The sequence below is a fragment of the Alligator sinensis genome, unplaced genomic scaffold, assembly GCF_000455745.1.
Source record: "Alligator sinensis unplaced genomic scaffold, ASM45574v1 scaffold135_1, whole genome shotgun sequence".
Classification (NCBI taxonomy): domain Eukaryota; kingdom Metazoa; phylum Chordata; order Crocodylia; family Alligatoridae; genus Alligator; species Alligator sinensis.
The window spans coordinates 363,818-388,724 of record NW_005842293.1 but is presented as its reverse complement, the minus strand read 5'-3'; the positions used below and the strand labels follow the sequence as shown (position 1 = coordinate 388,724).

Below are 24,907 nucleotides of genomic sequence, written 5' to 3'. Positions count from 1 at the left end.
AATGGCTGGACAGAGACTGAACTATTGTCTGCTCCTTGGAGGTGGGGCCCTTCTAGGATAGTGGCTGTGAGTGTGGGAGTCTGGACTCTCAAAGTCAACAGGACTACTTACACATCAAACATGTGCCTAATTCAAAAGTACCCCGCTGAATTTGCAGCAAGGACTCCCTCCACCCCTTGTATTCATGTACAAGGGTTCATCTGTACATGGATACCAAGGAAACTAAAGGCAAATCAATGAAAGGTGTGTTAAAGCAGGTTACACCCCTCTCTGGAAGTGCCCATTAAACAGAAAAGTGCTCTCAGATTACTATAGTTTAATCATCCAAGGAGAAAGTTGCAGGTCTGTGGCAGATCCATTCCCGAATGAGAACCTCTATCTGAGGCTTCAGTGCATTTCAGATTAAATGCAGCATCTTTACACTTGAGTCTTATTTACTTTTACTTGCACCAAGAATCCCTGCATAGTTTTGAACTATGTTTTTCTCTAACTTTTCTAGTAATAAGAACAAAATTTGGGGGGAGCAGGAGGGGAGGGTAGGAGAACATTTACTCACCGTGTTTAAGGGGGTTTGGTTGAATGTGCACAAACAATCAAGGAAAAGTTAAAGTCATAGGGATACATTTTAGCTGTATTTTGTTAGCTTGAGAAGATGATGTTGGGTGAGTACGGGTGTGTGGCAGAGGGAGGGATGAAGAGGGAAGGACGAACCCTACAGATTCATGTTTTGAAGATGCACCTTATATCTAAGCACAGACAAGCCCAAGGTCAACAGTTTCATTGCTCCAAAGGAACATTACCACTTTAGTCAACTAAGGTATTCTCTCAATTGACTCAGCTTAGTCCCACTGAATACAGATACAATTGCAATGATGAAGCAGTACTGGAAACCAAGCATCAGGATGTGTTCACCATGGTACCATTCTTGTATAGGCAGGTAAAATAGTTAACTATGTGTAGTATAAACAAAACAAATAGTGACAAGTTAAGGATTGCAAAGTGACCTGAATCTACAAACCCAGGGACATTCCTTGCTTAGAAACAGGGCAGCATTTGGTCTAGAGAACGTATCTTAGTGAGCCTTATTGCATTAAGTAGCATCTGGTGCATTGCTTTATTTGTAGCGGGTGTTAGGCTTCAGAAGCTCAGAATCCCATCTGCAACGGCAGACTGTTGCAGCATTCAGCTATTAATAGTTGCTGGTATACACTTACTTCCAGCCAAGGGACACCAGGATGGAGGAGACAACCAGGTGGAAATAATGCACTAGGGTGACTTACAGCCAAAAAGGACGATCCGTTTCCCCACACCTCAGTCTTGGAGATGGAAATGCAATTTAACAGCCGTGTCTCATTATTTATTAAGCATACTAACTAGTAATTCTTACAGGTGGTCACAAATCCAAACACAGTGGACAAAGTTCTCTACTTCTAATGAAAATGTAAACCCTTTGGCTTTGAGTCAGTTCAACTCATCAGAATCCAGCCTGGCACTGCACTCATGTTTAAGAATTAGTATCCAAAGCAGTCAATGAGCTAAGCTCAGAGAACTGAAAAAGTGGGAATGCTTCTGATAAAAAGCAAAGCATATTTCCAGAACAAGCGTAAGAAAGGAAAAAAAAAAAAGTGGGAGGCCATTTGTTCTACCTGGGCAATGGTCTTTGATTTAACTGGAAGTGACAGAGCTGATTTTCAATTCCAAGTGCAGGTATGCCTGGAAAGATGCCAGGGCCCGCAGTGCCCATGCTCCATTTCACAACTGCAAGCACGTGTTAGGGAGCTGCTTAGCTACCTCTTTGTACTGGTGGCTATATTCATAAGTGTAAGCCTGCTATGGCATTCTCCCTCTCCCCCTAACCACCTTGTTTCATCATTGCAGCTGAATATTTCTTCAGGCTATGGTGCAGTTAAACCTAAAGAGCCCTGATTTTTCTAGAAAGGCCTGTAAGACACTATAGTCCCTACTGATATTTCTACTTGCTAAATAATTCCCCATAACAAATCACAAATAGTAATAATCAGAGTAAATCAGTGTATTCCACAAGAACATTGCAAATGGGGGTGGAATACTGAGTTGGCTCAGTAACAAATTGTAAGTCTCTCATTAAGCAAGATTTGAACTTGGATGTGTGGTAGTGTGGCTCAGTGGACTGGAACACTAGGGTTCGATTTCCAGCTCTGTACCTGGACTGCTGAGCAAATTTGGGTTAGTTATTCCCCTCTTTGCATGCAGTGACCCCTTCTGTAGAATGGGGGAAAAAAAACAAAAATCCATTGAGCTCCTCTTTAAACTGGTTTAAGATCTACTGTTAAGAAGGATCACTTCAAAACTAGGTATAAGCACCATGAAGCCCTAGCATGTTGATACTAAAAGGAGTTACTGAATATTAGGGAGAGAGAGCTTACAAGAAGGACAAAAGCTCTCACGCTCAATCACTGATCTGTCCTGAACATCAGGCAGCTGTTTTTACAGCCTAGTGCCTTTGGATGTTTAATTTGGCCTTCAGTCTTCAGCCTTGCTTCATTACTCTGCTCTGAACACCTGTGCAGGCTGGGAACCAAGAATTATCTCCTGCTTGCTGGAAACTGTCAGAAACATCAAATCCAAATTCTGACCGTGTTCAAAACCTCCACTGAAAATGAAACTGCCATCTCCATATGAAATAGGAAACTGCTACTGCAGGTTATCTCTGCATGGCTTAGTGAACAGAAGCTTAAGCATACTGAAATACAGATCCTTGATTGTATTTTTATGCCCAAGACCATTACAAAGATGTTTCTATACTACCTTCACTTCTAAGAAAGGCTTACTAACTGGCTATTAAGCTGTGACACCTCATCAGTAATATTTAAGTTGTTGTGTTTTGCAGCTCTTTTAATGAAAGAATTACATCAAATTGTCAAGCAACACTGGGAAGCGGGATTCATAACTGAAATGTCCAGTCCACTGGGAAACTCACACTAAGCTGATATAAGAAGGTTTCATTTTCCAGCTGTGCTTTGTAGGAGATGTGACAAACTGGTGTATATCTTCAGGGTGTCTATGCACCATGAACTTTTGACATCTCGCTTACTGCTGAAGTGACATGTTGAAATGGTTTCTTTTTCTCCTTTCAGGCATTTTCTATACTTCAGCAGCCTAAAGATTTTCTGATCCAGTGAAAGAAAAAATGACCTGCAGTGCAGAACTGGGCAGATCTCTAGGCACAACGGTCCCTGATTCTGGAATCATCACATGCAGCCGCACGTCCCCACTCCAGACGCTTAGGTAGGCATTTGGGGGGCTAGCTCTCTGGGGTGGCAGTTAAAAAAAGTGGGAAGGGAGGGGACTGCAGCTGTTGCTGCATCTCAGTGCAGAAGACTCATAATTCAGACTCTCAGCATAAAAGTTTTTGGGCATTCAGGGCTCCATTCTCCTCACCCCAAAGAACATTTAATTTCTCCAAGTACATGTACAGACTCTCTGCTGGGTGAACGAGGATTTCAGGGCCCTCTCATACAAAAGTCCTTCATTAATGTGGCAGGCCAGATGCCTGCCATCACTAGTCTTCAAGCTGGCTGGGCTCCCTTCCCCTCAGACAGGTTACAATTTTGTTTAGGAGGGGGAAGCCTTCAATCCTGAGGTCATGTGACAGACATAGTCACTATACCTGTCTCCACATCCAGAAGAGGACTTGGGTCGCAACAAAGGGAACCCTAATGATGACAAGATGTCCATATGTAAAGTATGCCGGGAACATGCACTGCCACCTAATGCAGGCAGCTTAAGAAGGATCCAGACCAAGACAAATGTGTTGCTGCCTGCCTGCATGCAGTGTTGCCAGTTCGCACAATTCTGTTATCAAATTTGGGATAGTTAATCGTTAATAATAGTTAATTTAAAAAAAAATTCAGCCCTCATGTTGGCAAAGAAAAAGTTTGAAAACATGAACCCAAGAATAATGTTTAGAGCTTCACACTTTGAAAGTGAAATCATTGGGTTTTTTAATCCTTTGGGACTAGCAATACTGTGCATGCCAGTCAGCAACAGAAATGAGGATTTAGCTATGGTTTCTCCTACTGATAGCAGCTCCTCTTGGCAGTAAATAAAAAAGAGGTGCATGTGTACACACACAAATGTGCACACAACTAGCTACATTTGCATAAATAAACATGAAAACTTTGCACAAAATGAGTATTTTTTATTTACATGCAGAAAAGACATTCCAGTTGCAACTGCAGTACAGTGAACATATCCTTTCGTATGGGATTCCTGTCTCAAGTCTCATTCAGAGCTGAGCAGGACAAAGCATTATTGAACTGAATACAATTTACTCACAGAAAACAGTTTGTTTCCCATTTCTAAAGCATCAATGGACCCAATTAAGACCTTAGTTACATCGGTGTAAATTGGGAACAGATCTTTTGCAACTGGTGGGGTGATGCCAATATAAATATGGTGCAAGAAAAGAACAGCTCTCGTATTTCCCAAACAGGATAGCCACATTAATGGAGACACTGAAAGCTTGATTCATTAAAAATGCATGGCCCATATCAGTAGGTAGTTGCTCTGCTGATTGGTAAAGAGGCACAGTGGAGAAAGCAAATTTGCTGCATTCTCCCACAATGTATTCAGCCTTCTCTCTTTTACACCCAGTGACCTGATTTTGTGGCTAGTCTACATGTTAACTGTTTGCTGGGAATTCTGCATGTGGATAAGACTCAGACTGTAGGTGGCATTTTAATGATGCGGCTGCCCAGTTCCTGAAATGACTGTGTTAGCTTAGCAAGAGCTGCCAACCTCAAAACATGTGCGTGTCTGCAGAAGCAGAAGAGTGTGAATAATTGAAGGCTGCTCACGCCCCAGGGACAGTATCTGGAGCTTTAGGGATGCCAGTTCTTATATTGGTTTCACACAGGTTTCTACTAGCTTATCCTTATGTACACCAACATATGTTAAGGAAGAACAAGTTGAAGTGATATATTTAAGGCCTGGGGGTCATTCTGAACTTCTAAGTCCTGAATTCTACTTTAAGTCCATGCATTGGCCAGCCTTTATCCTGAACCAATGACGTTCAGCAGACACACCTGTGCAGCCTTCCAGGCTAGATGTCATCATTTCTTTCAGGACCAGACATGTAAGTACCCCATGGATTGCTGTCAGATGAATGGACAGCTGTACCCCTTTCTAAATGGAGTGCTTAGCCAACACATTTGGGGCCGAATTGTATTTCATGCTTAGAGGGGTAACAGAGGTCTGTGGGAAGCGGTACCCGCATTCCTAGAGCCCCACCCTGCTTCCATTTCCTTCCCTTCACCACTACACAGGCCTGCTGAGCATCACAGGAGAGGAGAAGAAGTCTACATCTGTTGGCTAAAAGTGTGCATTCTGCAGCCCAGCACTTCTTTTTGCATCCCTTGTAGGAGTAGCAGCAGCCTTGAGAGTCTGTTGAGAACAGGCAGGGAAGGTAAAAGGGCTTGACCTAAACTCAGGATTGGCCAGTGGAAGATAGATGAAGCAATTTCAGGTGCCTGGGCAGCTAAAAAGATGCACAACTACCACTTCCTACACACACATGCACACACACTTCCAGAGTCCCCCCAAGAGATTAAGCAGGACTTATTCCAAAGCCCACGACAGACCCAGCCAAACTGCAACTGTTGGCAGTTATGTAGGATGGCAGATGTATTTATTTTATCTGTCAGCACAGGGTTGAGGTCAGAATCAGGTAAATTTCCATTAAGTTCCATCTAGAACCTCTGGCTGTTCATCTCATACACACAGTCATGGCATGCTGAGAGATAACACTCTTAACACACTACCTGTAACATTATACCTTTAAGCTATCTTGGTCACTCTCCTTTACCAAAGATGCTGGCTTGGTTACTTTTGTAAGAGAAGGAGCATTCTGCATGCAAAAATCATGGGACTCTGAGTGATCAGTCAACCTCTCAAGAAATCCTCACATATTCTTCTTAAGTCTTTTTTGCTACAAAGCTTCTGAGATTGACATCAGCTGCAGCAGCTTCCTGCATCAGAGGTTGTGGCTCCATCATGACACCAATTCACCTTCATCAGAAGCCAGAGCCTGGCTTCTGTTCAGTAGATTTAAATAATTTTTGAGGCTTGGCAAATTAATCAGCATCCACTGCTGTGGGTCACAGCTGATGCCAAGAGCAAAGAGACCCTCCCAAGAACATAAGCAAATCCAGACGAACTTCATTATTTAGAGAAGTGCATGTTCCAGTTCCAATCAGTCCCATCAGAAGACAGGCATAATGACTTTCTGGCAAAAGACAGTGGCTGTGGTGGAGATGGCACAAAGATTTAGATGGGCCCATTCAATGGGGCTCCGGCTGATGCCAATAGAGGGCCCCAGATGCCTGTATTATTTTCATTCTCCAGCTGAGAGTGTTACCCCTGAACTGCTCTTCAGAACCAGAGGTAATCAGACATCTGGTACATCATTCTTGCTAGCCAGAAATTTACAGTAGGGAACAGGTTATAAAGCAGCAATACTCATGCTGTTATAATTAAGGGTCTGTCAGCCTTCTGCACCATTGGTCAAGTGCATTTAGGGATTTCAAGAAAAAGCTTCACAGCCCTGACTCATCCCTATACACTTCCTTTCTTCCACCCCAAATCCACCTCTTCAGTACAGCTCTACCTTCCTCTAAGCAGGCAGGATAGGAACCTGTCTGTCTTGTGATTAGGGCTGTCAGACTAGATCAGACCAGTGGTACATCTACTTCAGTATCTTGTATCTCTGATCGTAGTCAGTACCACCAGGTAGTTCTTAAAGGGAGGTACAAGAATCCCAAAGTTGGCAAGTCTAGAATAACCTGCCTCTAATATATATATTTTAAGGTCATAATTTTTAGCTTTATCAGATGTTAGGTATTTAAAAATCCATATAAATAACTAAACTTTCCTGAATCTCTCTAACCTTCTATGATACCTTATGGCAATGAATTCTATAGGTTACTGATATACTGTGTATATAAGTAATTCCTCTTATCAGTTTTAAATTAGTAGCTTTCCAATTCAACTGAATGGCCCTCTTATTTCACCGAGTGACAATCCAGCACATCATAAAAGCCATTATTACCGTTCAGTTCATGTCAGCTGCATTACTGAGGTGGTCCCTGTCACCTCAATGACCCAACAGAGGGCAAGGCCCAAAGTAAAGCTTTCTTGCCTGCTGGCTCAGAAATCTGCTTGATGCCAGATGTCTTTCTCCTATTTATTATTACTAATTGCTATATTTCCTTCCCCCCACCCCTTATTTAATGAATACCAAAAATGACAACACAAAATCTTCAGGCCAAAATTCAGCACTGACCTCCTCCCCCCATAAACCAACTGAGGGCCATCCCTTGGGCCATCCACCCTAATGTCCATTTTCCTTTTCTAAACATCCAGCCATTCTAACAATCTTTTCCTTCAGGCGAGTCTCAGTACACATCACAATATTCAAGCAGCACATTAAGACTGCAGTGTCACAAACCAGATTTTTAGAAGGTTTTTGTTTGAGTACTTGCACAAAAATGAAATGATTAACTGAGTTGCAGAAATCCTCCAGGCCAGGCACAAGGGAGTCAGAGGCACATGTGAATGATTTAAGTGGCACCTCAGCAGTTTGCTTCTCAGCCATAACTGCATTAAACTAAAGTAACTGCCAAGCAGGGCTTCAGCATTACAGCGTCTCACTGCACTCCCTGAGCAACTGGAAAGCAAGTGGTGAATGTGTATAAGTTTGGTATGGGAGGAAACGCTCTCTAAGAACAACACCAGGCCTTTTAAATGAAAATATGGCCATAGTATACAAGTGCCTGAGCTAAAGTCAAGAGAAGATGTGAGAAGGGCTAATTTTGCTGCAGGGGCTTCAAACCCCAAACTTGTTTCTAACTAATGTCATAGCTCATGATTCAGAGTCCCTACAATGTAGCTGTAGAGGTGAGGTCCCACTGCAGCATAGGAATAACCCATTCTTTTCAATTTAAACCCAGCTTAATGCTTCAGAAAGATGCTGGATTGACAGGCCAGATACAGCAGGTGGATCCACTTCTCTTTGCCCAGGCTGAAATACCAGGCTTAGAGATGTACGCTGCTGCCTCTTACAAATAGTTTTATTTGCTAGCTATGCCATCAAAATTGGAGTACAAGCACTTAGTGCTCTGCATTGTGTGTTTGAGTGAGTTTAATGGTTGGGTGCCAGGTGTTGACAAGTTATTGCTTCCCCAAGACATTGGAGGCTGCATCTGGTTCCTCGCAGTCTGAGGTCTGCATTTAGCCAGATCCAACGTTCTGCATAAACAAAGCAAGGTACAAGGGCTGTCTTCTCTGCACTCCCCTGACCTCTCCCCTTTTTGCCCAGTAATATTTATCAAGGCCTGCAATTAGACTCTTTTATCAATGCCTGTTAGCATTCTTCCCTTCATTTGTTTCTTACTGCAGTGCCATTAGGAAGAGTTGTCAGTACCTAGTGTCTAATATTTGGAAAAACTCATTGGTTTGTCTGACACCTATTGCACAGATGAACCAGAATGAGTCATTTACAAGTTGATGGTATTCATCACTTGGGTACTAAATGCCAAATGTGGAACTATGGTATCAGTGTTTCATTAATGTCCTTGTTATGAATTAAGAAGTCTTGTGTAGAGAGGTTAGGGTATCATAATCACAATGCACTGCACAGATCTGAGATCAGCATTTTGCTCAAAGCAGTGCAGCTATGAAATCACTCTTGCTTGTGCCATTCATTAAAAAAGGATGTTTATGCAGCTGTAACACATATTGGCAGGTTATACAAATTATGACATGTTAAGAAAGCAAGACTGATAACATTTCTCTGTTTTTAAAATGACCGAGATGAACTCAGCAAAAAGCCATACTTATGAGTGAGGCATGTGGCTGGATTTGCTATATTTGCAGATAAAGCAATGATGACCATTTTAAGATTCACCACTTCCCCAATTTCTAGGATTTGATGGTGTTGGTACAGATAAATACTTCTCACTTCAATACTTTGGTTTTAAATTAACTCCAAGCCACAGCCCAGGCCTCTAATAGGAAGGTTCACAGTATTTCACACAAAATTGTATAACATTTACATGAGGATGTCATTGTGGATTTGACCTCATTCTGCTTACTGATAATGTATGAGCAATAAATGGTAATGTGCAGTATGATACTTGATTTATTTTTTCCTGTGCAGGCCTAGTAAGTATAAACCTATGCACCTTTAGTGCGTTATTCAGAGAATACACATAGGGACAGATCCAAGTGTAGAAAAATCACAGTGGTTTGTTTGCATATTGAGAAAGCTCACATAGGGGTCATGTTTTATGACCTGGACTCAAGAGACTCCATGAAAACCTGAGATTCCTGTTAAGGAAACAGGACTAGATTTACAAAGGCTTTTAGATACCTACAGATGCAGATAAGCATGTCATGGGATTTACAACTAACCCCACTGAAAGTCACAATCATAAGGAGCCTAACCTCCTTAGGCCTTCTTCTAAATCCCACAACGTGCCGGTCTGCATCGCTGGCAGTAGAGACAAGGAAGTACTTGTGCCTTGCCCAGGGGAGGGTCTGGCCAACTGGCAGCCCACAGGCCACGTGCAACCTATGAGGGAGTAAGTTGCCCCTAGGCTCCTGCTTCACCACTGCTCAGTATTGCTGTAAGAAAAGCTGTGGACTCTACCCCCCTACACTCCAGGGGCGGGCAATGGGGCATGCAGCATGGGGAGCAAGTCAGGGGCTGTGCAGGTACACAGTGCACCAGTGGGGAGGAGATGACATGGGAATACAGTACAGTGGGAAGGGTGTCCATGCAGTATGTGGCCCAGAGCCTGTGGCTTGCCCTAGAGCAGCCTATGCTGCCTTCACTGTAGTGGCCCACAGGACGTGCAGTCCCCAGCTGCTTGGAAGTTGGTCAGCCCTGGTGTGGAGCATTGGTGAGACCCCATTTAGGAGAGTGTGCAATTCTGGTCACCAATGGTAAAAAAAAAAAGTGAACTTGGATTTGAAAGGGTACAAAGAATGGATACTAGGATCGTTAAGGGAACAGAGACCTTTTCTTATGAAAGAAGATTTAAAAGGGCTTGGGGCTTGTTTAGAGATTGAGAGAGGAAAAGGGCTACTTTCTTTTTTTTTTACAAGACATTTTGTGAGATTAATAGAGAAGAAGGAGAAGAGCAGTTTCAACTGAAAAACAATTACGCGCTCAAGATAAAATGGCTGCAAACTGGCTATGGACCATTTTAGACTGGAAAATTAGAATAAGATTTCTGTCAGAGGGGAGAAGATTTGGAAAGGCCTTTCCAGGCAAGAAATGGGGACAAACAACCAGAATCACCTTAAACTAAGTTTATGGAAGGAATTACAGAATAGGACGTTCTCACTTCAATCTGGTAGGTGTCTGGTAATCCCAAAATTTAGGATTACCAGGAAGTGGCTCAGGAAGCCCTTTCCAGTCCTGTGTTCCTCCATTTTAGGGGTTCTGATTGGGACTGAGCCAACTGGGCCTGTGTTCACAGAAAGATTTGCTAAGATTAGCAACGAAGTTTAGGAGCAAAGCTGCTGCCCATTTTCTAGTAGATCTGAGGTAATCATTTGGTCATTTTAGAAAATAACCAACCCCCCCCCCCCCCCCCCCAAAAAACACAACCCCCCAGCATTTTCCATCGGGCCTTGCTTTAAGATTCCTAGAGCCATTTGAACATGCAGACTGTGGATGACCCACAACTCCCTCCGTCAATGTGAGTCCAAACATCCCAGATGCAAAGACAATGCTTGTATGAACCCCTGTGGGCCAAAGGCATTTAGCTTTGCACAGTTTACAGGCTGACCCAAATGGATTGAATGAACCAAACTCATCCCTGGTGTAACTTACTTCCGTGGCAGAATGGATTTAGCTAAGGGCTGAATTAATTGTTTCTTGTACTGTAAAAAGGATTCACAGCAGAGGAATAATGATTTCTCAAATATAGCTGTCCCCAGTGGTCACACCAGAGGATATCCAGGATCCCCACGACTGGATATAGCAACAATTCACTGAATTAGAACAAGTCAAGGCCACATTGCTATGATCCTCTGACCAGTACCACCCACCTTTTTGGATAATGCTGACCCACTGGCTAAGAAGACATGGAAGCTAGCTTTCTTTCTGCCACTAGTAACCCTGCTGACAGGTACCAGAATAAGTTGGGTATGGATCTGGCCCTTTGGATTTACTCCGTGGCTATTCTCCAAGCCCTGCCCAGCAGACTGTCCCATATCCTATAGGTTAAACCTGTTTTTAAAGCAGTTCAAAGCATTAAGATCAGACTTCAGTGTCCTATAACTTTGAGTAAGTGACAGTGCATGTACTCTATCTCCCATTTCTAAAGCTGATTAGGGAGGAAGGGTGGCCTTGCAATTAAAACCAAATGCCTAGGACTCATGAGACCAATTCAGTAATGCTACAGGCCCCCTGCAGGTCCTTTGGAAAGTCTCTTAATACACCTTTGACTCAGCTCCCCAGATTTAAGAGAAAAAAGATACTATTCCCCAATTCAGCTGAGCACGATGAATATGAAGTTTTTGACATGCACTAATACTGTTGTGATGGGACCACGTAAGTCCGCAAAGAAGGGTACATAGAAGGTGTAGGGACTCCCTTTAAAGAAACTTAATTAAGGTCTGAAATGAAAAGGCATTAATACTTCTCAAGTCATTGTCCCAACCAGACTCAGCTGCCTCCAGTGGCTCAGAATCTTGTAACAGCTGCAAACTGCTGGGTGCCTCAACCGGCCTCTGCTATACTACGCTGGCACATGCATGCGCAGAGCTGTTGTTGGGATGCCCGTGCAGTGCCTGAGCCCAGAATCCAGCCCTTGATGCAGATGGGATTTTTGTGCCGGCTCAGCATATCAGCGTAAGTATTTTCATCTCCCTCATCTCAGTCATGCAACCAAGACAGAAAAAAAAGTTAGAAAAAAAAGGTTCTATTTTTAAACCACCCTAATCAGCAGCCTGCTGCATCAACAGAAACATCACCTCTGGCACGCGTGCACCACTCCTCTCTATGCCTCACTTCTACAAGCACTCAGCAGGCACACGCCTCATTCATTAAGGTTAATGGGAGCTACAACCACTTGCTGGCCACATGGACAGTCTCTCAGGGGACCCAGACTCCTAGCTTCAGAGAATGCCTGCCCTGAAAATTTATACCCAACTCTGACCTTGATCAGGGTCCTAAGGAGGGACAATTAACTGCTTTAATTCCCAGACCAGAAGGACACTTAATGAACTAGCCTGACTTCTTGGACAAAACATACCAATAAACTTCATCTGGCATCCACTGACATTGTTGGCACATGCCTCTTCTCAGCCATTTTGGGGGTTGCATGGGTCCTTTAAAAACCTCCTCCTCCCCAAAGTACAGTTGAAACTGCTGCTTTAAAGCCCCTCGTATGCAGAAGATCCCACATCAGAGCCGACATGAGCATGAACCTGGAGAGAATTTAGGTCTCACATGATCAAAAGTACTCTTCAAACAGCAGCTGTCGGGGTAGGTAAGAAGGACAAAGCAGTTACCAGCTGCACACAGGACTCCATCCTGTTGTATGGCTGCCAAATGCCATAGCTTGTGTTGCGTGCTGGCTTCCTCACTACTGAGAGTACAAAACACTGCATCTTCATTGCAGGGTTACTCTGTCGTTTTAGTTTGTAGCCACCCAGACATCCCAGGAGTTGTCTGTCTTATACCAATGGGGGTGAATACAGCAAAGAACAGGTCAAGATTCTGGTTTAGCAAAGGGATACTCTTACGTGTAAAGGACAGGGCTGGGAGTCAAGTGATCTGGTGTTTCCTCTCAGGCACATCTAGTCATTTCACCTGCATCTTGGACTGCCTCATGAGCTTTGGTAAAGTGCTTCTAGATGCTCCCACAGAGGATCCCTGATGTTGTATAGGACATGGTAGTTGTTATATTGGCTTTACTGTAATGGGGACATGACTGGATTGTTAGAGACATCTAGCGAGTGGCCCATGCTAAGATTGATGCAAAGGGTGCGTGTGTGGGGAAGGACTGTAAGCCCTTTCCCCTGCACGAGGGTCAGAGGGAGTGCAGCAGACACTAATCGCCAGTGACCAGAGCAGCTCTTTGGGACGGGTCACTACGGGTTCTGAATCGCATCATTAACTGCTCCCAATAGTGCCAGTAATCCACGGATTATGGAGTCCCCAAGTAGGTCTATTTTGTCATTAATCCACAGATTACAGCATCCCCAAGTCGGCTTTGACGCAACACACCACAAATGGCTGAGTTAAAAAGGTCTCATTTCAATGATCCAAGGATTAGACACAGAGTCTAGTCCATGTGTCCCTCTGACCCAACTGGACTGGAGAAGGTCAGGGAGAGGAAGAGAAGGGCTTTATTTAAGGAAGAAGTATAAGTAAACTAAACCAAATACTTGTGGGTACTAACAACAACATCAATGCAGTTCCTAGATTAATTAAACCTGCCCCATCAAACAATGGTTCGGATGATTCCACAGGAATACGATACGAGAACGTCCTTGCCCTCAAGCCGGGGAAAGAAAAGAAATAAATAAACCACATACTACATCAAGCTTTTAAGCAAGGCACTGTATATAGATTAGAACGGGGGGAGGAGGGGAAAAGAGCTGCTGTCAACAGCCAGAGAGAGCTCTTATCAAATTGACACTGCAAGTATAAAAGCTTTTAGGTTCCCAGCACAGCAAAAACTGGCCCCAGTAAGCAGACTAATCTTTTAAAAAATTCTGTCAGTGTAAGGCAAATGCATTAATTTGCTCTCTGCAGAATGTCCTGGAATGCCTGCCAGCAGCATTAGATACAATGCAACACAATTGAATCAAAAAACAGTGTGGCTGGGCATTTGAGCAGAGTGGGGAGGGACCAAGAAGCAGTAGACGGGCAATGAACTTGGATGCAGTTATCTGAGGAAATTAGGACCAGAGATGTTTGGTCCTTAATTATATTGAAAGCTTGTGGATTGGTTTTCCCAAGAATGGGAGAGAGAGGGGGGGGGGGGGGGGGGGTGGAACCTGCTTGGTGCAATATGAGAAGCTGTTTAGGCATCTGGCAGCTTATAAAGGTATCTTAAGGCTTTGTCAAGATCTTTAGGTGGCTTCCAAGGACATGTTTGTAAAAGCTGTTCTGGTCACCTGTTGGGTAGGGAGGGGGAATGTAAAAAAGCCTCTTGTTCAAAACTGGCTCAAGATTATGGAGGAAAAGGAGATTTAATAATAATTTCTTAGTGGCAAGGCCTGCGCTCTTTTATGGAACGGTGTCTGAAAGAGTTTCCCTTGGACCATCAGCACTGGAAAGATGTACACAGGACCAATCCTGTACTAGCCAAAGGGGCCTTTCCCATCTCTAATATCTAGCATTCCAGAAACTGGATTCTCCTCTTGCTTATACCATAGTAACATACCCCCCTCTCCCTGAAAACGGGAAGCATGCTAGTGCAAATGTGAGGAGAGAGCAATTCCTAGGATTCCATTCAGCCCAAATGTAACCTAAGAGTACTCCTACGTATCAGACAGGGTTTAAACAGTGCAGGGAGAGGAGGAGAAATTTCAGAGAGACTGGTTAAATTCAGATAATTTTCTGGGCAAAATAGCAGAGTGAAGACAAAAAGCAAAACACCCAGCTATTTTTGTGTGCTACCTCCAGGACACAGAATCAGGGCCTGGGACCCTGCCTTTGGTTAACATACTTCAGGTCTTGAGGGTGATTATAACCTGGCTTCCATTTAGGGAGCCACCTAGCGGTTTCTTCAAAAAGTCCTTGGTCTTACTGATATGCTTGGTGCAGTTATCATCATGTAGGAAAGGAAAAAAGGTCCAGATTCACAAAAGGACTTGGGCACCCAAGGCTAAGGTTTGGAGAACGTTTCACTTCTCCAAACCCATGGAAAGCTGCCAACTAATCCTGAGGGTGCCTAAAGTCAATGGGTAGACAAGGTTCTTTGGGTAAATGTGGTATCTTTTATTAGACCAACTAAATAGTTGGAACAATTGTTCTTTCCAAGCTTTCAGGCACAAACACCCTTCAGGCATAAGGAGAGTCTGCTGGTGTTTTGTGTTCTCCTGGATGGAACAGAAGCCAATATGCAAAATGCAGGTCTGTGAAAATGCAAATGCGTGACAGTGAAGCTCAGAGGCCATGGGAGATAGGAGGTGTGAGACAGGTAGGTTGGGAGGAGGGGAGGGGGGGAAGGGTTGACCTGGTGACAGATGTAGCTGGTAAAATGTAGAGAGGATGCCTGGGGTTATCAGATGGCAAGCAGGTTTTAATGTGCCATAAATCTAATGTCTATATTTAGTCCATGATTTTTTGTATCCAGTAGATTTATGGAGTGAAGTTCATAGGCTTGTCTACGGAAGGTGTTTTGTAAATTTCCTTTGAGGATTAGAACTGAGAGTGGTTTTCAATATTAAAGCTCCCTAAGCTTTGGTTTTTGGGCACAATCAAAATTGCCTCAATCCTGACAGTGTTGAGCAGTTTGTGCTTAAGTCCCACAAGGATTCACAAATTAGGACTTTCTCTACCTATCCTGCCAAAGGGGCTTGAGCCATGTAGCATTCTTAAAGCATTTCATCCAGTGACTATTAATAAAAAAAATAAAATAAAGGCCTTGAGGCAGGGACTGGATTATAGATCCTCCTTCCATCCCAGCCGAGTGCCCCAGAGTCAGGCTTCCTCCTGCTTTCTCTCTTTTCTGTCCAATTAATCTATAATTCTTTTCTGCAGTATCACCACATTCCCCCCTATTCAGAACAGCTGACTCTGGGATGGGATATTCTCCTGGGAGGTAGGAGGGGAGAGAATTGAACCAAGGGTCTCGCATGTTGAATTAGTTCTCTAAACCCAGAGCTGTTTGATACTTCTATCAACAGCACTAGCCTTTTTCTTTAAAGCCCAGGCAAAGGAGGAAGCAATCCCTGGTGTATTTGATGGGTGGAATCCAGTAGGCATGGTCTGCAACCACCTACTGGATTAAGTCCATCAGGCAAGACAGAAGGAGGAACAGCTGGTTTATGAATCCCAGAAGGACATAGCCATGGGGTAAGTGTTGGTCTGGACAATGCTGACTAGTTCCAAATGTTCCTAGGGAGGCCCAGGAATCAGCCTCAAGGCACTTGGGAAGTGTTAAGTATCAAAAATATGGGTTCCTACAGACGGTGATCAGAAGTTTTGAAGATCCAGGTTTTGAACCTAGGCACCTAACACCCATTGGAATCACTTAAGTTTTTTTGGTGGATCTGGGCCTAAGCAACTTTGTTAATGTCCCAACTCTTCCCTGCAGAAGTAGAGGCCTAGCAGGTGATGCAGTAGTCCACTTCAGGGACTAGTGTGTTGGCAGGGTTTGTAACAGCCAGATGTGAAAAGCTGGGAAGCAACCTGAAGTTTAATGGGGAGTGGAGGGAGATCTGTTTTCAGCCATTTAAAATTAAGAACTGGGATTTTGCCCGTGGGAATCAGAGTTTGAGGCACATGCAGTTGCTTTTCAGCTTGTTAGCAGACAAAACATCCAGTTCACAAGTGTTTCAAAAATGTAAAACAGCCAAGTCTTGAAATTCTTGCTCACTCTTTATTAGGGGTGCACAGACAGAGATTTTTGGGGCTGATACCAATAGCTGATTTTTAAGGAGGCATATAGGCAGATACTGATCTGATTTCTGATGCAGCATGATGAGCTGTGTACAGCTGATAAGTCTGTTGTGGTAGAAGGAGAGGGGGGAGGGAAGAGACATGGGGAGGGGCTAATCAAGGCCCCTGCAGAGAGGGAGGGAGTGGGGCTGGGGCTGAGGGGGAGAGGTGTGGGATGGAGCCACAGTTCATCTGAAGGATGTGGTGGGGGGCAGTGCCCCTGGATCTGCACAAGGCGTAGGTGGGGTGGGCTGCAGCTGGGGCTGGGGCTGCGCTCGGGGTGGGTGGCAGCGGTGGTGCTGGGAGGGGGGACTGCAACCCCCTCCGTAGCCTCCTCCCAGTGCCTCTGCCAACTGGCCCAAGTGCAACCCCAGCCCAACCTCACCTTCAAACACCCCCACGCTGGGAAGAGCCGAATGCAGCTCCAGCCCTAGGCTGCAGCTGAAGCCCATCCCGGCCCACCCCACACAGATCCAGGGGTGTGCACACACACACACACACCTCTCCTGTACACCCCTCCTGGGGTGCGTGCAGCGGCAGGAGCCAACACCCCCTCCTCGTGCCCCCAAAATGAGCCATGGCTCCATCCCGTGTCCTGCTCCTCCTGGGAAGTGCCTGTCCAAACCCCTGCTCCACTTCCTCCGTGTGTGTGTGGGGGTGGGGGGGAGTGATCTGCTCCCCCCATGCCCCTTCCACCACAGACTTACCAGCTGCATGCAGCCCTCCTTGCTGCCTACGTGCTGCACTGCAGTTGCGCGCATGCATGGACATTTAAAAAAAAAAAAAAAAAATCAGCCAAATTATCGGTCACATCAGGCCAGTTTCTGATATACTCAGTATTCTTCATATTGGTGCCTATCCAATATTGAACTAATGTACTGGTGCACCTCTACTATTTATTAAAAATAAATAAGGAGAGATCTTTCATTGAAGGCAGTAGGAGTGTCCCCTGATGTAAAGATCTGCCCTCATCACACTTCAAATATCCCTGGTTCTGCACATGACTTTACAGAGCCTTTCTGCAAGTCAAGTCAGAAGCCTCAGCAAGACTCCAAAAGAGAAGAGCCTCCTCTTAAAGACTCCCAAAGTAGTGGGTACCACCACCTCCCTTGGAAGCCGTGCCGGATTTCGGCAGCCCTTACTGTAAAGAAGTTCTTTTCGATGTCTAACCTAAATCTGATCTCCATCAGTTTGTGGCCATTGTTCCTAGTTACTTCAAGGGGTGCCCTGGTAAACAGAGCATCTCCTATTCCTTGCTGTCCACCTCAATGAATTTGTAGGTAGCCACAAGTTCACATCTCAGTCTTCTCTTGCAGAGGCTGAAGAGATCCAGGGCCCTGTCTCTCTCTCCTCATAGGGCTTTGCTTGCAGACCTCCAACCATACGAGTGGCCCTCCTCTGAACCCCCTCAAAGATGTCCACATCCCTCTTGAAGTGCGGTTGCCCAGAACTGGACGCAGTACTCCAACTGCGGCCTGACCAATGCCACATAAAGGGAAAGTATCACCTCCTTGGACCTGTTTGTCATGTACCTGCTAATGCATGATAAAGTGTGGTTAGCTTTTAGGTCTGTGAGAAACAGCTGTGGTTCGATCCCATTTTGGAGGACAGCAGTTAGTTTCGGATCACTGTCCTGTTTCATTTCAGATGAATTTGTTTTGGACATTTGGCTCTGCTGAATCTGTTTTGAACGGGCTGCAAGGGAAGCTTTACACAGCCCTACCTAGCCAGGTGGGGGTAGGGCCGGGAGCTGCAGGGCTCCAGTGGGGAGCAAGATGGGGCCATGGGTGGCTCTTCCGGGGGAGGTCCTCTGTGCAGGCAAGGAGACCCCCAGGCAGATTTCTGATCACTGTCACACCGGGTCGCAGGGCAGGGAAGCAGCAGAATGGCGAACAAGCCTGATGGTCCTTGCTGCGTGACTCAGCTCCTCAGGAAATAGAGATCTGCACCAGGGGCCTCCTTAGCTCTGCTGCCCACCCTGCACTGGCCCAGTGACATGGGGCTGCGTGGGGCAGGCAGTGGTGGTGAGGAGAAGCAGGCACAGATCTCTGCTCCCTGAGGAGCCAGGTTGCGCAGCAGGGATTCCCAGCCCTCTGATCATTCCCCCAGCTCTTCCCGGGGGGCACGGGCCCCCAGATCTGCAGTCCAGGTTTCAGCAGGCTGCTGCTCCAGGTTGGAGCCAGCAGCAGCAGCAGCAGCACAGTCTTCCCGGTATTCAGCACAGGCTGCGCCAAGCAGTTGCCATTGGCCCCAGCCTGTAGTGGCACCCGCTGGAACCCCACACGCAGATCGGGGGCCCATGTCCCCTTGGGAAGAGCTGGGGATGCAATCAGAGAGCTAGATCGCAATATCAGAGCAGTCCTTCCCTAACTCTTCTTAGTTTGCTTCCCTGCAAGCCTGGCTCCAAAATTCTCCGAAACATTTCTGAAATGTTTTAGAGCCTCCAATTATTTCGGAGCCTTCCGTTTTGATTCAGATTTGGTGTTTCGGGCACTGAAATGGCCTGAAACACCTCCAAAATGAAATGGTTGCTGAACTTTAGCACAGCCCTATTAGCTTTACTGATCACTTCATCACACTGATGACTCACGTTCATCTTAGAGTCAGCAGCGACTCCAAGATCCCTCTCTGCTACTGTGCTAAGGTCCTCCCCCAGCCCGTAAGTGTGCTGGTGATTACTTCTTCCTACGTGCAGCTCCTTGCATTTGTCCTTACTGAACTGCATCCTATTCTGTTTCACCTACCTTTCCAACCTGTCCAGATCCGCCTGGATTTGTTCCCTACCCTCTGGTGTGTTAACCTTACCTCATAATTTGGCATCATCTGGAAATTTGGGCACAGTGCTTTCCACACCCTCATCCAAGTCACTGATGCAGACATTGAACAGCACTAGTCCAAGGACTGAGCCTTGTGGGACTCCACTGCCCACATCTTTCCAAGTCAATACCAACCCATCCACCACCACTCTGGGTACAACCCCTAAGCCAATTTGCCACCCACCTGACCAGGTAATCATCAATACAATGAGAAACCATATTGAAGGCCTTCTTAAAATCCAAGAGAGTTAATCACATCATTGAACTTTTTAGACATGGGTTCTAGATTTCCAAACTTGCTCTTGCATTCTGAATCAATACTAGGAGCATTCATTATATTGAGTCAGAACATAACTTAGTCCAAAATCAACTAGAGTGTTTCTCCATCCATCCCCTCCAGATAGCTATTTTGTCTAACCAAATGCCACGATTCATCTGATTCAGTACAACCTTTCCTACTTTCTGGGACACCTTCCCCATTCCCTTGTTCCCTCTTCAGGAGGCTCCAAAAATATTTCCCCAACAGTGATAATCTCTCTTCTCTGAAGATTTCTTAGAAAATGGACGCCCTTCCCACCCTCGGTGGGACAGTTTCATAAGCTCAGTCTGAAAAGTAAGCAGCTTCTGGAAATAATAGACACCCACCACATTTGCCCCTACTTCCCAAATTGGATATCTGGGACCACTTCTTCCCTTCCCCTTGCTCTTTCCCATCACAGAGCCATCCAGGAGGATGAAGTGTAGCAATCAGCTAACCAAGGAGATCCAAGCTAGTGATTGGCTGTTTGCTCTTCTTCCTATTTGGCAACCTCTGGCCTAAGGAAGAAGGAAGTTCATCAGTAAGACATGAGAGCTACACATCATGCTGAACAAAAAGAGGTGGGCCACAGAGCTCAGAAGACAAGAATAATGATGTGGAAGAGTCTGGAAGAGGAAACTGGGTCAAGGCGTATAAAGAAGAACCTATCAAATGTAACTTAAAGCCTTTGGACAGATTAATTTTTTGTAGGTTGAGATTTCAATTAACTTTAATCCACACTGGTAAGCTTCTTGACAGGAATGACTCTTCTTTGGAACTACTAGACAGTTCACCAGTATGACAGCACACTGCTATATGCTGGGAAATGACAAGCATTAGATCATTCAAAAGCAGGGTGGGGCATTCTTGAGCCATTAGGCCATACTTCACAGAGGCCTGATTCCCAGAGAAGTCACAGGTGTGGAAAATACCCTTAATTGCCTGTATCTCGGGTTCTGCATTTCCTGACTTCTGAATATCTGCACTGTACTATTAAAACACAAACCCCCCCAACTATTCCACTGCAGAATATTGGCATTTACCATGTGAAAGGAACACCCACTTCCCTTTCTTCTTTGGAGTAGGTTAGTAGATGTCAAATGGCAAGAACACCATTTAGATCTCGCAACATTTTGTCTGTTTTACGAGAGTAAGAAGGAAGATTACTCAAGGCTTTAAAAGCAAGGTCACACAAGTCAGAGTTGCTGTTGTTAGGGCCCTGATTTTTGCAAGCTCTCCAAACTTGAAAATCCTACTAGCATCTATTCACAGAATTATCCTACATAAGTCTCGCAGGATCAGTCTTGATATCATGTTCATACTACTAATGTTACGTTTCCAGATTGGAGTAGCGCAAGAGCCAGAGTCGCTGTACTCCGCAAATTAAAGTATGACAAGTAGCTCAACCATTAAACCTAGCATATTAATATTATTTACTGCATTTGTTCAGCAGCAGTTTTCTGTACTATAAGTCATCTAAAGGATTTCAGAGATTTGCTGAGTGTAGAACAGAACTATTAGAAATAGCCATACCACTATCTAAAAACCTTTACATGTTAGAGATTCACATTTTGTTTCCAACTTTACAGGAAAAGGCATCATTATGCATGCCAGAGGGCTTCGTTTTGGTTAAAAGGGAGCCCTGGAAGAAGATGATCAGTGTCCTTTTCACAGCAATAGCACCAATTTCTCCCATTTCAAATGAAGTCCTCAGCATTGTATATTTTTAAATGGCTATTCAAGGCTTCAGAATAAGCCTTTCTATTTCTGAGATATACACACACACAAATCAGAAAATAAATAATAAAGTTGTAATTAATGAATTAGTTAAAGCGTCTGGGGGAAAAGAGAGAGAGAGAGAGAGAGAGAGAGAGAGAGAGAGAGACCTAGGATGGAAAGGCACTGAGAGAGAGAGAGAGAGAGAGAGAGAGACCTAACATGGAAAGGCACCCCCCCGCCAATAATATTTCAGAACCATTTTTCATGGTTTTCTTATGCTTCTCATGAATTCCATTATACCAGGACCTGTAATTTTCAGAGCATTATGTTCAACAACTTAATATTTCCTGGCAACTAAAGTGGAGTTAATAGCACATATTTCTTTCCTCCATTACTGGTAGTTCTGTGCACTGCACTAGAATGAGGCATTCAAGTGTGTGCATTTAAAATACCATTCCCATCCTGCATTTGCATTATAATATCCAAGTGATTGAAAGAGCAACACCACTTCACTAAGCCAAATTACATAACCCCATTCCTTCAGCTGACACACTATAGGTACCTTCGTTCCAAAAAAACAGGTCTTCACTTACTGCAGAGGTATTGTAAGGATGTTTTAAAGAAAAACATTATCAATTTAATTTTTTTAGACCTACATTTCCTTTTATGCAAACAAAAGCATTCAGCTTCCCAGGATATATTTTTTGCCTTTCACCACGTGCTAACAAGGCATAACATTTCCAAGTGCACTCAGCCTTCCTTTGATAGAACATCTGCATCAAAATTCAAAAGTCAGGCAAAGGAGAACACGTGCATGAGAAACTCTCAGCAGATATTCAGCCATTAAACATGTCGAAAAAAATCCAGCAATAGCTGGATGGCTTATCCTGACCTGGCTTCCTGCACAAAGGAGGAGTAGATTTAAGTTTCCTAAACATTTCTTTTTTTTTTTTTTTTTTTTTTAATAAAGAGAAGGCTACACTAGAGCTAAATACAGCAAACTAGAGAGTTGTTTTCTTCCAAACTCTGAATGCATCACATCCTAAATGGAGGGAATGACTTGACTTTTTACTTCAGGTTAAAATAACCTAGACCTCCCAAGATCACAAGCTTAAGTCAATGCACCCACTCATCCTTCCAAGCTAGCCACTTGCTCCAAATAGGATAGGAAAGCATGAGCTGTTTAAGATCAGCTGCTCCTCCAAGAGCGGTACCATTAGCCTCCCTCAGAGTTGCATCAAAAAAGCGGCTTTAAGTAGTGACCAAGGTTGCCCAAGAGATGTACTGATCTAGCTCAGCTCCCACTCACTGTGACCACATGCTGCCTTTCTGAATGTTCTGCCAAGAGACTGCACCTCGCCACTCTCACCCAGCTGGACTTTCCAACATGCGCAGCCCTGGCTCTGCAGGCAGATACTAGGGAACCAGTGCAACCATCCTGTGTACAGTATTCAGGTCCAATTAGAGGTGCTATAGATACACATATATGCAAAGAAATGTGCCATGGGGAACAGATGCTCAACAGGATTAAGAGATGGTCCAAAATGAACAGATGTCACGTTTTCACTCCCGATTATATTTCATAATTGTGAAAACTGACCTTGTACACTTCAGCTGTTAACAAGCAACATTGTATGGGATCACACCGGTCTATTCACTGGCTCACCAGGAGTCCCAGGTTTGACTTACATTAAGAGGAGACCTTCCCCTCTGGATAACCTCCTTTAGGAATCTGTTCACTAAGCTAGAAGCATACACGTGAGAAAAATCCCACTCATTTGATGCATTTATGTTTCTCTCTGACTCAGTAGGAATCTTAGAAAAATGAAACAGAAGGAGAGCATAATAAGTTTTCAGGGATGTGGGTATTTTTCTTTTTTTTCCTCCTTTAAAAAAATGGGATTCCCTGTAACAACATAATGCTGCAGAGGGATTCATTGATTTAGCAGTAGCCACATTTCATCTACTGGAGAAAGTTGTAAAATAATTGATGTGAAGGCAGTAGCTTTTCAGCCATTAGAAATTCTAGCAAAAGCAGGTGCTTCTTCCTGTCCATCTTCCTGATCATTACCCACTGGTGGAGGCTGCCTCTTTGTGGCAGAATGCAGTGCGAGATGCAGCATAGATCTTGCACTCTGCTGCTTCAGCTTCACGTGGCCACAAGATCTGCTTCACTCACCATACTATGCTCTAAAATCCATGTTTAAATGTACCACTGGTCAAACCCTAAAATGTGGAGGCAGGGAAAAGACATTAGATCTACTGACTCTGGTAGAATACCAGGTAGTCCATTCACCCTTTTGCAATACATTTTCTTTGGTATTGAAGCCTTGAGGCATAGGGGGTCTTATGAAAAAGATCAGTTTTAGAAATAGGGGAAAGGAAAGGAAAGGAAGGAACACAACAGTTTAAGCACTCAAATTTCATTTTCTAAATGTTAAGCCCCATCTTAAAAAGCTTTTACTGGCACTTACAGATCATGCAGGAGTGCCAGCAATATGGTCACAACCCACCAGCTCTTCAGATCACAGCTGGTTGTATGCCATGTTTCCGCTTATTTCATAATTAATTGAAATACTTCCCATTTATACAGGGCTTTGAACATACCAAGAGATTCCTGGTTATTGGTTAGCAACAAAATCCCCTTGGAGAACTAGACAGCTCTGTTCTCATTTACAGACATGAAAACCCATAAAAGAGAGCCACACGACATGCCCAGTGCCATCCAGCGGCAGAAAGGCTCAAGCTCCTCCAACTTCTCATTGCACATCCATGCCTCGGGGCCACGCTGGTTCCCAAGAAACACCGGCTCGAGTGTAATGGAGGTGGAGGCATGCCAGCCCCGTGCTAGGAGACAGGACCCTGCGAGTCCCGATGCCTGTCTCGGTTTGAATGCCCCCGGCCTCAGTTTCCCCGCCTGTTCAAGCCTAGAGGCCGGGGCCTTCCCTTGGCTGCGGACAGCGAGGGAGGCCGGAGCCACCAGCTGCATTTCTCTCGAGTCCCCACCGGCCTCCGGGCAACCCACCGGCCTCGCCTCTCCGCAAGGAAGGGAGCAAACCCCCTCCCCTCCTCTCCCCCACCCACCTGCTGCTGCTCCCCCGGGGCCCCGCACCCGCTCCCCGGGGGCCACTCAGCCCCCGCAAGTTGCAAATGCAAAGGCATCCCCCTACCTTCAGTTGCATAGCTGTGATCGCGCAGGAAACTGCTGTTTATCTTGCGGGTATCAATGTCCTCCTCCATTGGCAGCGCGCTCGTTCGCCCCGGCACTGAGAGCAGGCAGGCAAGGATCCATCATCCCCGCCCGCGGCCGAGCTCAGCGGCGCGGGGGGACGCGGGGCATGGTCCTGCCCTGCCCTGCCCTGCCCTGCCCTGCCCGCCGGCGGCCGCCCCCCCCCCGCCCCCTGC

The 24,907-nt window shown here is 45.0% G+C and overlaps 1 protein-coding gene and 1 long non-coding RNA gene across 4 annotated transcripts in view; one reads left to right on the top strand and one right to left on the bottom strand.

Annotated features, from left to right (window-relative positions):
• Nucleotides 1-5,467, top strand: part of LOC112551017 — a 199,491-nt gene extending 194,024 nt beyond the window's left edge. Inside the window, exons 4-5 of one of the 3 annotated variants that reach the window (XR_003095123.1) lie at nucleotides 3,117-3,267; nucleotides 5,015-5,467. This is a non-coding gene — a long non-coding RNA (uncharacterized LOC112551017). Of the gene's footprint in view, nucleotides 1-3,116; nucleotides 4,159-5,014 lie in introns of those variants that run through there. The other 2 variants (XR_003095122.1, XR_003095121.1) reach the window with 2 other exon arrangements.
• The window catches only part of PPP2R2B (protein phosphatase 2 regulatory subunit Bbeta), a 162,654-nt gene extending 137,753 nt beyond the window's left edge, over nucleotides 1-24,901 (bottom strand). Inside the window, exon 1 of the mRNA XM_006028165.3 lies at nucleotides 24,673-24,901. Coding sequence (XP_006028227.1) covers nucleotides 24,673-24,742 — 70 coding nt within the window. The 5' untranslated portion in view covers nucleotides 24,743-24,901. The remainder of the gene's footprint in view (nucleotides 1-24,672) is intronic.
• Between the last annotated feature and the right edge of the window lie 6 nt (nucleotides 24,902-24,907).